The sequence below is a fragment of the Nerophis lumbriciformis genome, linkage group LG21 (assembly GCF_033978685.3).
Source record: "Nerophis lumbriciformis linkage group LG21, RoL_Nlum_v2.1, whole genome shotgun sequence".
NCBI classification, from domain to species: Eukaryota; Metazoa; Chordata; class Actinopteri; order Syngnathiformes; family Syngnathidae; genus Nerophis; species Nerophis lumbriciformis.
Window position 1 is genome coordinate 1,734,363 of NC_084568.2, and position 17,322 is coordinate 1,751,684.

Genomic DNA, 17,322 nt, shown 5'->3' on the forward strand with positions numbered 1-17,322 from the left:
AGTTGTAGAAATTATTGGAAACTCAAGACAGCCATGACATGATGTTCTTTACACGTGTATGTAAACTTTTGACCACCACTGTAAATAAACACTGACAAAAACTTTTTATGTAAATATCATTTAGCGACATATACAGGTAAAAGCCAGTAAATTAGAATATTTTGAAAAACTTGATTTATTTCAGTAATTGCATTCAAAAGGTGTAACTTGTACATTATATTTATTCATTGCACACAGACTGATGCATTCAAATGTTTATTTCATTTAATTTTGATGATTTGAAGTGGCAACAAATGAAAATCCAAAATTCCGTGTGTCACAAAATTAGAATATTACTTAAGGCTAATACAAAAAAGGGATTTTTAGAAATGTTGGCCAACTGAAAAGTATGAAAATGAAAAATATGAGCATGTACAATACTCAATACTTGGTTGGAGCTCCTTTTGCCTCAATTACTGCGTTAATGCGGCGTGGCATGGAGTCGATGAGTTTCTGGCACTGCTCAGGTGTTATGAGAGCCCAGGTTGCTCTGATAGTGGCCTTCAACTCTTCTGCGTTTTTGGGTCTGGCATTCTGCATCTTCCTTTTCACAATACCCCACAGATTTTCTATGGGGCTAAGGTCAGGGGAGTTGGCGGGCCAATTTAGAACAGAAATACCATGGTCCGTAAACCAGGCACGGGTAGATTTTGCGCTGTGTGCAGGCGCCAAGTCCTGTTGGAACTTGAAATCTCCATCTCCATAGAGCAGGTCAGCAGCAGGAAGCATGAAGTGCTCTAAAACTTGCTGGTAGACGGCTGCGTTGACCCTGGATCTCAGGAAACAGAGTGGACCGACACCAGCAGATGACATGGCACCCCAAACCATCACCCAACCATGCAAATTTTGCATTTCCTTTGGAAATCGAGGTCCCAGAGTCTGGAGGAAGACAGGAGAGACACAGGATCCACGTTGCCTGAAGTCTAGTGTAAAGTTTCCACCATCAGTGATGGTTTGGGGTGCCATGTCATCTGCTGGTGTCGGTCCACTCTGTTTCCTGAGATCCAGGGTCAACGCAGCCGTCTACCAGCAAGTTTTAGAGCACTTCATGCTTCCTGCTGCTGACCTGCTCTATGGAGATGGAGATTTCAAGTTCCAACAGGACTTGGCGCCTGCACACAGCGCAAAATCTACCCGTGCCTGGTTTACGGACCATGGTATTTCTGTTCTAAATTGGCCCGCCAACTCCCCTGACCTTAGCCCCATAGAAAATCTGTGGGGTATTGTGAAAAGGAAGATGCAGAATGCCAGACCCAAAAACGCAGAAGAGTTGAAGGCCACTATCAGAGCAACCTGGGCTCTCATAACACCTGAGCAGTGCCAGAAAGTCATCGACTCCATGCCACGCCGCATTAACGCAGTAATTGAGGCAAAAGGAGCTCCAACCAAGTATTGAGTATTGTACATGCTCATATTTTTCATTTTCATACTTTTCAGTTGGCCAACATTTCTAAAAATCCCTTTTTTGTATTAGCCTTAAGTAATATTCTAATTTTGTGACACACGGAATTTTGGATTTTCATTTGTTGCCACTTCAAATCATCAAAATTAAATGAAATAAACATTTGAATGCATCAGTCTGTGTGCAATGAATAAATATAATGTACAAGTTACACCTTTTGAATGCAATTACTGAAATAAATCAAGTTTTTCAAAATATTCTAATTTACTGGCTTTTACCTGTATATCTAAAGCTTATAGTCCGGTGCGGCTTGTAGTCCACAAATAGGGTCATATATCGGCTCAAAGTCGTCCCTCACCTTGCGTCCAGGTGAGCCGTCATTAGGAAGGCCGGTGGGAACCGTTACAGCAACAGGCTGGTTGGTGTTCTCCTTGGCCATAGTCGGAGCCGCCGCGATGATCTGCCACCCGTTCCCCGTGAACTGAGCCGGGACCAGTTCCAGCTGCTGCGGCACCAAGGCCTGGGCCCCGGATGTGTCCACAACAAACTGACCCTGGAGCTGCCCCGCTTGCAGCTGGATCTGACCAGCCTGGAGCTGGATCTGCTGGGGCCCTGCCTGAGCCTGAGTGCCCTCCGCTCCCTCCTGCCCTCCGATCTTACTGCAGGTGGCGGCGAGCAGAGCCAAGGGAGAGGGCTGCGAGGAATCCTGGGTAAAAGACAGAAAGTCAGAGACTGAGAGGCGGAGAACTCAGGAGCTCATATGCATAAAACAAACAAGCGCCTCCTCTTGGTAAAAAAACAAAAGCCAAAGGGGAGGGATGGGCTTGAATTATTCCGCACGCAAATGTAGCGTGAAAGAAGGAAGAGCTAGAAGCGGGGAGTGATGGGTGGAGAAAAGATGGTGTTGAGGAAAGAAACAAAAAGCTGACAGAAAGCGAGAGCTGTCAGTAGAAGTGGGCGGTGTTACAGGAAGTGAGTGGGTGGGCGTGTGAGAACCACATTTCTCTTTTCTCAGAACACTGGAAGAAAATGCCGCCTTCTCTCGCTCTGCTCAAAAGGAAGTAGGTCGCAGGCGCAACGTCTCTGAGAACACTTGATTGTAAAGCATGTAAGATGACGGGAGAGCAAACAAAAGGTGCTGGCAAAATATCTCAACTATATATATTTTAAATATATAAAAATAGAATGTTCATACTAAAGCAGGGGTGTCAAACGTACGGCCCGGGGGCCGGATCAGGCCCGCCAACAGGTTTTATCCGAGTTTGTTAAGTATAAAAATTAACCTGAAATTTTAGAATGAAAGAAACAGCTGTTCTAAATGTGTCCACTTAGGGGTGTAACGGTACACAAAAATGTCGGTTCGGTACGTACCTCGGTTTAGAGGTCACGGTTCGGTTCATTTTCGGTACAGTAAGAAAACAACAAAATATACATTTTTGGGTTATTTATTTACCAAATTTGCAAAATCTTGAAGCGACTGGGATGGGAATCAGCACCTCCAAGTCCGAGTCCATGGTTCTCTCCCGGAAAAGGGTGGAGTGCCATCTCCGGGTTGGGGAGGAGATCTTGCCCCAAGTGGAGGAGTTCAAGTACCTCGGAGTCTTGTTCACGAGTGAGGGAAGAGTGGATCGTGAGATCGACAGGCGGATCGGTGCGGCGTCTTCAGTAATGCGGACGCTGTATCGATCCGTTGTGGTGAAGAAGGAGCTGAGCCGGAAGGCAAAGCTCTCGATTTACCGGTCGATCTACGTTCCCATCCTCACCTATGGTCATGAGCTTTGGGTTATGACCGAAAGGACAAGATCACGGGTACAAGCGGCCCAAATGAGTTTCCTCCGCCGAGTGGCGGGGCTCTCCCTTAGAGATAGGGTGAGAAGCTCTGTCATCCGGGGGGAGCTCAAAGTAAAGCCGCTGCTCCTCCACATGGAGAGGAGCCAGATGAGGTGGTTCGGGCATCTGGTCAGGATGCCACCCAAACGCCTCCTTAGGAAGGTGTTTCGGGCACGTCCGACCGGTAGGAGGCCACGGGGAAGACCCAGGACACGTTGGGAAGACTATGTCTCCCGGCTGGCCTGGGAACGCCTCGGGATCCCCCGGGAGGAGCTGGACGAAGTGGCTGGGGAGAGGGAAGTCTGGGCTTCCCTGCTTAAGCTGCTGCCCCCGCGACCCGACCTCGGATAAGCGGAAGAAGATGGATGGATGGATGGATGCAAAATCTTCCACCAAATTGTTCTTACTGGAATATTTGATGTGAAGTAATGGGAACCTTGGATAGGTCAATAATTCATAATAACATTGATTTTGATTCAATATTATGTTTTGAGCAATGACAGTTTGAAAGAAAAAAAAACAGCTTTGTTTTATTAGTCAACATTGCAACTTTTTCTAAATTACATTTAACCTTTTAAGCTTTTTTATTTCACTTTTATGTTTTTCTTAATTTTAATAGTATTTTTAGAATGTGCCGTGGGCCTTTAAAACATTAGCTGTGGGCCGCAAATGGCACACTTTTGACACCCCTGCTATAGATAATAAAAAATTAAATGTGATAAATCTATGGATAAAAAGCAGAGCCTGGCGCGTTTATCATAACTCTCTCTCTCTCTCTGTCTCTGCCCCTCCCTCACCAATGCTGCTGTTTTTAACCCCTTCTTAACCCTGAACGTACATTGAAAATACACGCAACCCTACCTCAAAATGCTGGACATTTGAGGCATTTAAGAAACTCCGCCCTGACAGCTCCGCAAAAGAGGTCATGTCCGGTGAAAAGAGGGCGTATGGTCAGTCTATCCTAGCCCGTTAGCTGCCAGCATGCCGTGTGTTGTGCCTCGGTGTGCATTGTTTACACAACGTGCGTTACGCTACTTCGGTACACCTACGAACCGAACCGAAACCCCCGTACCGAAACGGTTCAATACAAATACACGTACCGTTACACCCCTAATAAATACCATCCTGTAATTTGATTTTGATTTAAAAAATGTATCTTGATTGAAAATGAACACCAATGAGTTGACTGATGAACATTATCACATAATTTATTCTAAAAATATAAATAACGACAAATTAATTATTAATCGCAACATGTTAATGTAAAAAAAACCCAAAAAAAACAGAACATTATTTGTATATTTTTAGAATGTGCTTGTTCTATTTTTAAACAAAGAAAACAATCTGAAGTTGTCTTTATTTTTAAGTTATCGTGCCGTGATTTTACCAGTCCGGCCCACTTGGGAGTAGATTTTACTCCACGTGGCCCCCGATCTAAAATTAAACACCCCCTGTACTAAAGGATGTCTTTAGGAAAAAAACATTATGATTTGTACATTTTCAGAATATGCTTGTTCTATTTTTAAACACAGAAAACAAACTGAAGTTGTCTTTATTTTGAAGTTATCATGCTGTGATTTTACCAGTCACTTGGGAATGGATTTTTCTCCATGTGGCCCCCCATCTAAAATGAGTTAGACCCCCCTGTACTAAAGTATGTCTTTAGGAAGGATCCATAAGCAGAATTAAGCAATTGAAAGTGACAGTGGCTGAAGCTACTCATGAGGGCTGCACACAAGCAGGAAGTACAATCGAGCAGAGGAACGCCCCCAGACCTTTTAACTTCTCCTCAAGTTCCTCTTTCAATACCTGTGATGCAGAATTTTTCCCCTTTTTCGATGCTTTCCCTCCTTCAGTTCCAGATGATTCCTTCTTGGAGTCTGCAAACAGACCAAAGGACAAAGTTGTTACAATATAGTTTTTTTTGGGGGGGGGGGGTGTTGCACTTTAGTAATCCTGGAGCAAATGTAGCACAACAATGGTGATCATGACTAGGAACCTCTTCACAGGCGTCCTATGTGACGTAGAGCAGGGGTGTCAAACGTACGGCCCGAGGGCCTGATCAGGCCCGCGAACAGGATTTATCCGGCCCGCGGGATGAGTTTGCTAAGTATAAAAATGTACCTGAAATTTTTTCAATGAAAGAAACAGCTGTTCTAAATGTGTCCACTGGATGTCGCAATAGCAATTCTTTGTATCTTTGAAGATGATGCTACACATGTACAAAATAAACCACATGATGTTAGTACAGGGGTGTCAAACTCATTTTAGATGGACAAAAATCTACTCCAAGTGGGCCGGACTGGTCAAATCACTGCACGATAACTTAAAAATAAAGACAACTTCAGATTGTTTTGTTTAAAAATAGAACAAGCACAAATCATGTTTTTTTTACACTTACATGTTGCGGTTAATCATTTATTTGTCGTATGGAGGAAAACTGGTCAAATCACGGCACGATAACCTAAAAATAATAATTTTCTGAATAAATTATGTGATAATATTTTTCAGTCAACTCATTGTTGTCAATTTTCAGTCTTATCAAGGTAACAGGTTTTTATCAAAATCAAATTACAGGATGTTATTTATGTAGTTTGATCATCTTCCTCGACTGATGTACTAACACAGGGGTGTCAAACTCATTTTAGGTCGGGGGCCACATGGAGGAAAACTGGTCAAATCACAGCACGATAACTTAAAAATAAAGACAACTTCAGATTGTTTTGTTTAAAAATAGAACAAGCACAAATGTACAAATCACGTTGTTTTTTTACACTTACATGTTGCGGTTAATCATTTATTTGTCGTATGGAGGAAAACTGGTCAAATCACGGCACGATAACCTAAAAATAAAGACAACTTCAGATTTTTTTCTTTGTTTAAAAATAAAACAAGCACAAATGTACAAATCATGTTTTTTACACTTACATGTTGCGGTTAATCATTTATTTGTCGTTATTTATATTTTCTGAATACATTATGTGATAATATTCATCAGTCAACTCATTAGTGTTAATTTTCAGTCTTATCAAAATAAAATGTTTTTATCAAAATCAAATTACATGATGTTATTTATGTAGTTTGATTATTTTCCTCGACAGGAAAACTGGTCAAATCACGGCACGATAACTTAAAAATAAAGACAACTTCAGATTGTTTTCTTTGTTTAAAAATAGAACAAGCATAAATTATGTTGTTTTTTTACACTTACATGTTGCGGTTAATCATTTATTTGTCGTTTTTTATATTTTCTGAATAAATTATGTGATAATGTTCATCATTGGTGTTAATTTTCAGTCTATCAAGATAAAAAAAAATGTTAAACAAAATCAAATTACAGGATGTTATTTATGTAGTTTGATCATTTTCCTCGACTGATGTACTAACACAGGGGTGTCAAACTCATTTTAGGTGAAGTAAAATCTACTCCCAATTGTGCCGGACTGGTCAAATCACGGCACGATAACGTAAAAATAAAGACAACTTCAGATTGTTTTGTTTAAAAATAGAACAAGCACAAATCATGTTTTTTTACACTTACATGTTGCGGTTAATCATTTATTTGTCGTTATTTATATTTTCTGAATTAATTATGTGATTAAATTCATCAGTCAACTCATTTGGTGTTTATTTTCAGTCTTATCAATATAACATGTTTTTATCAAAATCAAATTACGGGATGTTATTTATGTAGTTTGATAATTATCCTCGACTGATGTACTAACACAGGGGTGTCAAACTCATTTTAGGTCGGGGGCCACATGGAGGAAAACTGGTCAAATCACGGCACGATAACTTAAAAATAAAGACAACTTCAGATTGTTTTCTTTGTTTAAAAATAGAACAAACACATTCTGAAATTGTACAAATCATAATGTTTTGTTTTTTACACTTACATGTTGCGGTTAATAGTATTTTCTCTTTATTTGTCGATATTTATATTTTCTGAATGAATGATATGATAATGTTCGTCAGTCACCTTATTGGTGTTCATTTTCAATCAAGATAACAAAATTATATCAAAATCAAATTACAGGATGTTATTTATGTAGTTTGATCATTTTCCTCGACTGATGTACTAACATGTGGTTTATTTTGTACATATGTAGCGTCATGTACAAAGATACAAAGAATTGCTATTGCGACATCCAGTGGACACATTTAGAACAGCTGTTTCTTTCATTGAAAAATTTCCGGTTCATTTTTTTATACTTAGCAAACTCATCCCGCGGGCCGGATAAAACCTGTTCGCGGGCCTGATCCGGCCCTCGGGCCGTACGTTTGACACCCCTGTGTTAGTACATCAGTCCAGGAAAATGATCAAACTACATAAATAACATCTTGTAATTTGATTTTGATAAAAACATTTCATCTTGATAAGACTGAAAATTAACACCAATGAGTTGACTGATGAATATTAATCGCATAATTTATTCAGAAAATATAAATAACAAATAAATGATTAACCGCAACATGTAAGTGTAAAAAACAACATGATTTGTACATTTGTGCTCGTTTTATTTTTAAACAAAGAAAAAAATCTGAAGTTGTCTTTATTTTTAAGTTATCGTGCCGTGATTTGACCAGTTTTCCGCCATGTGGCCCCCGACCTAAATTAGTTTGACACCCCTGTGTTTTAGTACATCAGTCGAGGAAAATGATCAAACTACATAAATAACATCCTGTAATTTGATTTTGATAAAAACATGTTATCTTGATAAGACTGAAAATAAACACCAAATGAGTTGACTGATGAATTTAATCACATAATTAATTCAGAAAATATAAATAACGACAAATAAATGATTAACCGCAACATGTAAGTGTAAAACAACATGATTTGTACATTTGTGCTCGTTTTATTTTTAAACAAAGAAAAAAATCTGAAGTTGTCTTTATTTTTAAGTTATCGTGCCGTGATTTGACCAGTTTTCCGCCATGTGGCCCCCGACCTAAATTAGTTTGACACCCCTGTGTTTTAGTACATCAGTCGAGGAAAATGATCAAACTACATAAATAACATCCTGTAATTTGATTTTGATTAAAACGTGCTATCTTGATAAGACTGAAAATAAACACCAAATGAGTTGACTGATGAATTTAATCACATAATTAATTCAGAAAATATAAATAACGACAAATAAATGATTAACCGCAACATGTAAGTGTAAAAAAACAACATGATTTGTGCTTGTTCTATTTTTAAACAAAACAATCTGAAGTTGTCTTTATTTTTAAGTTATCGTGCCGTGATTTGACCAGTCCGGCACAATTGGGAGTAGATTTTACTTCACCTAAAATGAGTTTGACACCCCTGTGTTAGTACATCAGTCGAGGAAAATGATCAAACTACATAAATAACATCCTGTAATTTGATTTTGATAAAAACATTTTATTTTGATAAGACTGAAAATTAACACCAATGAGTTGACTGATGAACATTATCACATAATTTATTCAGAAAATATAAATATTGACAAATAAATGATTAACCGCAACATATAAGTGTAAAAAAACATGATTTGTGCTTGTTCTATTTTTAAACAAAACAATCTGAAGTTGTCTTTATTTTTAAGTTATCGTGCCGTGATTTGACCAGTTTTCCTCCATGTGGCCCCCGACCTAAAATGAGTTTGACACCCCTGTGTTAGTACATCAGTCGAGGAAAATGATTAAACTACATAAATAACATCCTGTAATTTGATTTTGATAAAAACATTTTATTTTGATAAGACTGAAAATTAACACCAATGAGTTGACTGATGAATATTATCACATAATTTATTCAGAAAATATAAATAACGACAAATAAATGATTAACCGCAACATGTAAGTGTAAAAAACAACGTGATTTGTACATTTGTGCTCGTTTTATTTTTAAACAAAACAATCTGAAGTTGTCTTTATTTTTAAGTTATCGTGCCGTGATTTGACCAGTTTTCCTCCATGTGGCCCCCGACCTAAAATGAGTTTGACACCCCTGTGTTAGTACATCAGTCGAGGAAAATGATTAAACTACATAAATAACATCCTGTAATTTGATTTTGATAAAAACATTTTATTTTGATAAGACTGAAAATTAACACCAATGAGTTGACTGATGAATATTATCACATAATTTATTCAGAAAATATAAATAACGACAAATAAATGATTAACCGCAACATGTAAGTGTAAAAAAACAACATGATTTGTGCTCGTTCTATTTTTAAACAAAGAAAACAATCTGAAGTTGTCTTTATTTTTAAGTTATCGTGCCGTGATTTGACCAGTCCCACAATTGGGAGTAGATTTTACTTCACCTAAAATTAGTTTGACACCCCTGTGTTAGTACATCAGTCGAGGAAAATGATCAAACTACCGGTACATAAATAACATCCTGTAATTTGATTTTGATAAAAACCTTTTACCTTGATAAGACTGAAAATTAACACCAATGAGTTGACTGAAAATTATTATCACATAATTTATTCAGAAAATATAAATAACGACAAATAAACGATTAACCGCAACATGTAAGTGTAAAAAAACATGATTTGTGCTTGTTCTATTTTTAAACAAAACAATCTGAAGTTGTCTTTATTTTTAAGTTATCGTGCCGTGATTTGACCAGTTTTCCTCCATGTGGCCCCCGACCTAAAATGAGTTTGACACCCCTGTGTTAGTACATCAGTCGAGGAAAATGATCAAACTACATAAATAACATCCTGTAATTTGATTTTGATAAAAAACATTTTATATTGATAAGACTGAAAATAAACACCAAATGAGTTGACTGATGAATTTAATCACATAATTTATTCAGAAAATATAAATAACGACAAATAAATGATTAACCGCAACATGTAAGTGTAAAAAACATGATTTGTACATTTGTGCTTGTTTTATTTTTAAACAAAGAAAAAAATCTGAAGTTGTCTTTATTTTTAGGTTATCGTGCCGTGATTTGACCAGTTTTCCTCCATACGACAAATAAATGATTAACCGCAACATGTAAGTGTAAAAAAACAACGTGATTTGTACATTTGTGCTTGTTCTATTTTTAAACAAAACAATCTGAAGTTGTCTTTATTTTTAGGTTATCGTACTGTGATTTGACCAGTTTTCCGCCATGTGGCCCCCGACCTAAAATTAGTTTGACACCCCTGTGTTAGTACATCAGTCGAGGAAAATGATCAAACTACATAAATAACATCCTGTAATTTGATTTTGATTCAAACATTTTATTTTGATAAGAATTAAAATTAACACCAATGAGTTGACTGATGAACATTATCACATAATTTATTCAGAAAATATAAAAAACGACAAACGATTAACCGCAACATGTAAGTGTAAAAAAACATGATTTGTTCATTTGTGCTTGTTCTATTTTTAAACAAAACAGTCTGAAGTTGTCTTTATTTTTAAGTTATCGTGCCGTGATTTGACCAGTTTTCCGCCATGTGGCCCCCGACCTAAAATTAGTTTGACACCCCTGTGTTAGTACATCAGTCGAGGAAAATGATCAAACTACATAAATAACATCCTGTAATTTGATTTTGAAAAAAACATTTTATTTTGATAAGAATGAAAATTAACACCAATGAGTTGACTGATGAATATTATCACATAATTTATTCAGAAAATATAAATAACGACAAATAAATGATTAACCGCAACATGTAAGTGTAAAAAACATGATTTGTGCTTGTTCTATTTTTAAACAAAACAATCTGAAGTTGTCTTTATTTTTAAGTTATCGTGCCGTGATTTGACCAGTTTTCCTCCATGTGGCCCCCGACCTAAAATGAGTTTGTCACCCCTGTGTTAGTACATCAGTCGAGGAAAATGATCAAACTACATAAATAACATCCTGTAATTTGATTTTGATAAAAACATTTTATTTTGATAAGACTGAAAATTAACACTAATGAGTTGACTGATGAACATTATCACATAATTTATTCAGAAAATATAAAAAACGACAAATAAACGATTATCCGCAACATGTAAGTGTAAAAAACAACATGATTTGTACATTTGTGCTCGTTTTATTTTTAAACAAAGAAAAAAATCTGAAGTTGTCTTTATTTTTAGGTTATCGTACTGTGATTTGACCAGTTTTCCTCCATGTGGCCCCCGACCTAAAATGAGTTTGACACCCCTGTGTTAGTACATCAGTCGAGGGAAATGATCAAACTACATAAATAACATCCTGTAATTTGATTTTGATTAAAACATGTTATCTGGATAAGACTGAAAATTAACACCAATGAGTTGACTGAAAAATATTATCACATAATTAATTCAGAAAATATAAATAACGACAAATAAACGATTAACCGCAACATGTAAGTGTAAAAAAACAACATGATTTGTGCTTGTTCTATTTTTAAACAAAACAATCTGAAGTTGTCTTTATTTTTAAGTTATCGTGCCGTGATTTGACCAGTTTTCCTCCATGTGGCCCCCGACCTAAAATGAGTTTGTCACCCCTGTGTTAGTACATCAGTCGAGGAAAATGATCAAACTACATAAATAACATCCTGTAATTTGATTTTGATAAAAACATGTTACCTTGATAAGACTGAAAATTAACAACAATGAGTTGACTGAAAAATATTATCACATAATTTATTCAGAAAATATAAATAACGACAAATAAATGATTAACCGCAACATGTAAGTGTAAAAAAACATGATTTGTGCTTGTTCTATTTTTAAACAAAACAATCTGAAGTTGTCTTTATTTTTAAGTTATCGTGCCGTGATTTGACCAGTTTTCCTCCATGTGGCCCCCGACCTAAAATGAGTTTGACACCCCTGTGTTAGTACATCAGTCGAGGAAAATGATCAAACTACATAAATAACATCCTGTAATTTGATTTTGATAAAAACCTGTTACCTTGATAAGACTGAAAATAAACACCAAATGAGTTGACTGATGAATTTAATCACATAATTAATTCAGAAAATATAAAAAACGACAAATAAATGATTAACCGCAACATGTAAGTGTAAAAAAAATAAAATAATTTATGCTTGTTCTATTTTAAACAAAGAAAACAATCTGAAGTTGTCTTTATTTTTAAGTTATCGTGCCGTGATTTGACCAGTTTTCCTCCATTTGGCCCCCCGACCTAAAATGAGTTTGACACCCCTGTGTTGGTACATCAGTCGAGGAAAATGATCAAACTACATAAATAACATCCTGTAATTTGATTTTGATAAAAACATTTTATTTTGATAAAAATGAAAATTAACACCAATGAGTTGACTGAAAAATATTATCACATAATTTATTCAGAAAATATAAATATCGACAAATAAATGATTAACCGCAACATGTAAGTGTAAAAAAACAACGTGATTTGTACATTTGTGCTTGTTTTATTTTTAAACAAAGAAAAAAATCTGAAGTTGTCTTTATTTTTAGGTTATCGTGCCGTGATTTGACCAGTTTTCCTCCATACGACAAATAAATGATTAACCACAACATGTAAGTGTAAAAAACATGATTTGTACATTTGTGCTTGTTTTATTTTTAAACAAAGAAAAAAAATCTGAAGTTGTCTTTATTTTTAGGTTATCGTACTGTGATTTGACCAGTTTTCCGCCATGTGGCCCCCGACCTAAAATGAGTTTGACACCCCCGTGTTAGTACATCAGTCAAGGAAAATGATCAAACTACATAAATAACATCCTGTAATTTGATTTTGATTAAAACATTTTATTTTGATAAGAATTAAAATTAACACCAATGAGTTGACTGATGAATATTATCACATAATTTATTCAGAAAATATAAATAACGACAAATAAATGATTAACCGCAACATGCAAGTGTAAAAAAAAACATGATTTGTGCTTGTTCTATTTTTAAACAAAACAATCTGAAGTTGTCTTTATTTTTAAGTTATCGTGCCGTGATTTGACCAGTTTTCCGCCATGTGGCCCCCGACCTAAAATGAGTTTGACACCCCTGTGTTAGTACATCAGTCGAGGAAAATGATCAAACTACATAAATAACATCCTGTAATTTGATTTTGATAAAAACATTTTATTTTGATAAGACTGAGAATTAACACTGAGTTGACTGATGAATATTATCACATAATTTATTCAGAAAATATAAAAAAACGACAAATAAATGATTAACCGCAACATGTAAGTGTAAAAAAACAACATGATTTGTACTTGTTCTATTTTTAAACAAAACAATCTGAAGTTGTCTTTATTTTTAAGTTATCGTGCCGTGATTTGACCAGTCCGGCCCACTTGGGAGTAGATTTTCCTCCATGTGGCCCCCGACCTAAAATGAGTTTGACACCCCTGTGTTAGTACATCAGTCGAGGAAAATGATCAAACTACATAAATGACATCCTGTAATTTGATTTTGATAAAAACATTTCATCTTGATAAGACTGAAAATTAACACCAATGAGTTGACTGATGAATATTAATCGCATAATTTATTCAGAAAATATAAAAAACGACAAATAAATGATTAACCGCAACATGTAAGTGTAAAAAAACAACATGATTTGTGCTTGTTCTATTTTTAAACAAAACAATCTGAAGTTGTCTTTATTTCTAAGTTATCGTGCCGTGATTTGACCAGTCCGGCACAATTGGGAGTAGATTTTACTTCACCTAAAATGAGTTTGTCACCCCTGTGTTAGTACATCAGTCGAGGAAAATGATCAAACTACATAAATAACATCCTGTAATTTGATTTTGTTTAACATTTTTTTTTATCTTGATAGACTGAAAATCAACACCAATGAGTTGACTGATGAATATTATCACATAATTTATTCAGAAAATATAAAAAAACGACAAATAAACGATTACCCGCAACATGTAAGTGTAAAAAAACAACATGATTTGTGCTTGTTCTATTTTTAAACAAAACAATCTGAAGTTGTCTTTATTTTTAAGTTATCGTGCTGTGATTTGACCAGTTTTCCTCCATGTGGCCCCCGACCTAAAATGAGTTTGACACCCCCGTGTTAGTACATCATTCGAGGATAATTATCAAACTACATAAATAACATCCTGTAATTTGATTTTGATTAAAACATTTTATTTTGATAAGAATTAAAATTAACACCAATGAGTTGACTGATGAACATTATCACATAATTTATTCAGAAAATATAAATAACGACAAATAAATGATTAACCGCAACATGTAAGTGTAAAAAAACATGATTTGTACATTTGTGCTTGTTTTATTTTTAAACAAAGAAAAAAATCTGAAGTTGTCTTTATTTTTAGGTTATCGTGCCGTGATTTGACCAGTTTTCCTCCATACGACAAATAAATGATTAACCGCAACATGTAAGTGTAAAAAAACAACATGATTTGTGCTTGTTCTATTTTTAAACAAAACAATCTGAAGTTGTCTTTATTTTTAAGTTATCGTGCCGTGATTAGACCAGTTTTCCTCCATGTGGCCCCCGACCTAAAATGAGTTTGTCACCCCTGTGTTAGTACATCAGTCGAGGAAAATGATCAAACTACATAAATAACACCCTGTAATTTGATTTTGATTAAAACATGTTATCTTGATAAGACTGAAAATTAACACCAAATGAGTTGACCGATGAACATTATCACATAATTTATTCAGAAAATATAAAAAACGACAAATAAACGATTAACTGCAACATGTAAGTGTAAAAAAACATGATTTGTGCTTGTTCTATTTTTAAACAAAACAATCTGAAGTTGTCTTTATTTCTAAGTTATCGTGCCGTGATTTGACCAGTTTTCCTCCATGTGGCCCCCGACCTAAAATGAGTTTGTCACCCCTGTGTTAGTACATCAGTCGAGGAAAATGATCAAACTACATAAATAACATCCTGTAATTTGATTTTGATAAAAACCTGTTACCTTGATAAGACTGAAAATAAACACCAAATGAGTTGACTGATGAATTTAATCACATAATTAATTCAGAAAATATAAAAAACGACAAATAAATGATTAACCGCAACATGTAAGTGTAAAAAAACAACATGATTTATGCTTGTTCTATTTTTAAACAAAGAAAACAATCTGAAGTTGTCTTTATTTTTAAGTTATCGTGCCGTGATTTGACCAGTTTTCCTCCATGTGGCCCCCGACCTAAAATGAGTTTGACACCCCCGTGTTAGTACATCAGTCGAGGAAAATGATCAAACTACATAAATAACACCCTGTAATTTGATTTTGATTAAAACGTGTTATCTTGATAAGACTGAAAATTAACACCAATGAGTTGACTGATGAACATTATCACATAATTTATTCAGAAAATATAAAAAAACGACAAATAAACGATTAACCGCAACATGTAAGTGTAAAAAAACATAATTTATGCTTGTTCTATTTTTAAACAAAGAAAACAATCTGAAGTTGTCTTTATTTTTAAGTTATCGTGCCGTGATTTGACCAGTTTTCCTCCATGTGGCCCCCGACCTAAAATGAGTTTGACACCCCTGTGTTAGTACATCAATCGAGGGAAATGATCAAACTACATAAATAACATCCTGTAATTTGATTTTGATAAAAACATTTTATTTTGATAAGACTGAAAATTAACACCAATGAGTTGACTGATGAATATTATCACATAATTTATTCAGAAAATATAAATAACGACAAATAAATGATTAACCGCAACATGTAAGTGTAAAAAACAACATGATTTGTACATTTGTGCTCGTTTTATTTTTAAACAAAGAAAAAAATCTGAAGTTGTCTTTATTTTTAGGTTATCGTACTGTGATTTGACCAGTTTTCCTCCATGTGGCCCCCGACCTAAAATGAGTTTGACACCCCTGTGTTGGTACATCAGTCGAGGAAAATGATCAAACTACATAAATAACATCCTGTAATTTGATTTTGATAAAAACATTTTATTTTGATAAGACTGAAAATTAACACTAATGAGTTGACTGATGAATATTATCACATAATGTATTCAGAAAATATAAATAACGACAAATAAATGATTAACCGCAACATGTAAGTGTAAAAAAACAACATAATTTATGCTTGTTCTATTTTTAAACAAAGAAAACAATCTGAAGTTGTCTTTATTTTTAAGTTATCGTGCCGTGATTTGACCAGTCCGGCCCACTTGGGAGTAGATTTTCCTCCATGTGGCCCCCGACCTAAAATGAGTTTGACAGCCCTGACGTAGAGAAAAGAGGTGGGTACCTACCACTCATAACGCATGAATATACCGAGAGGGAGAGGGTGTAGTTCACGGAAGAAGGCCGGCCGGGTACGAAGGCGGAGGACGGGGATCCGGGCCGTTTTCACGAAACCACCCACCGTCCAGGAAGGGCGGCGCCAAGCGGAGGCTCAGCCTCAACAGAAATAACGGACAGCACTCCAGCCGCTCCCCCACACGGACGTTGGGCGCCGGCAGCCGCGTCGTGTGCCTCTTCGGCCGGGTAAACGGTCCATAGACGGGACAAATTAGCGCTTGTCAGGTCGCTATCCACAGCGTTGGCAGTGTATCACCGTGAAGGCCCACCCACTTCCATGTAAGCATCAGGACAACACCCTCCTCCGCCGCCGCTTCGTCCAGCGCCAGACGCCGCGCGACACGTCGTCGCCGTCCGTCCGCCCTTCGAAGACAACCCGCCGCCTGGACTATTGTCCCTATTTCTCCTTTTTAATGCGTTTTTCAGTGTAATTCACACAAAAAAGGGGAAGATACGCTGGGGTCGCTGTGGCTTTTGTGGGCGGACGCGCTCCTCCCACTTATTCAGATTGGACGAGCGGGGCTCGGCGTGCGAGGGTCGAGATGGGAGTTGTATTTTGCTCAGGCCTCGCCTCCTCTGCCGCCATTGGGTGAGACGGACTACATTTCCCATGGTGCCTTGCGCCCGCGCCCTTGTGAGTGGTAGTCATGTTGGTGTGAGAGCGGGAAAAGGGCGGCGACTGTCATGTTTGGCTTTATACGAAGGCGTGTTTCAACTGGAGTACTACACATTAGTTACTACAATTATTCATAACGGTTTATTTTGGACCCCTTATAAGTTTCACTTTGATCGGTTTTCCACCGAAAA

General features: G+C 36.3%; 1 protein-coding gene across 2 annotated transcripts in view; it reads right to left on the bottom strand.

Annotated features, from left to right (window-relative positions):
• sp4 (sp4 transcription factor) overlaps nt 1-16,981 on the bottom strand; it is a 29,607-nt gene extending 12,626 nt beyond the window's left edge. For both annotated transcript variants that reach the window (XM_061983229.1, XM_061983228.1), the window contains exons 1-3: nt 16,467-16,981; nt 5,081-5,151; nt 1,800-2,147 (exon numbers count right to left, since the gene is read on the bottom strand). In XM_061983229.1, coding sequence (XP_061839213.1) covers nt 1,800-2,147; nt 5,081-5,151; nt 16,467-16,473 — 426 coding nt within the window. In that variant the 5' untranslated portion in view covers nt 16,474-16,981. The remainder of the gene's footprint in view (nt 1-1,799; nt 2,148-5,080; nt 5,152-16,466) is intronic.
• Between the last annotated feature and the right edge of the window lie 341 nt (nt 16,982-17,322).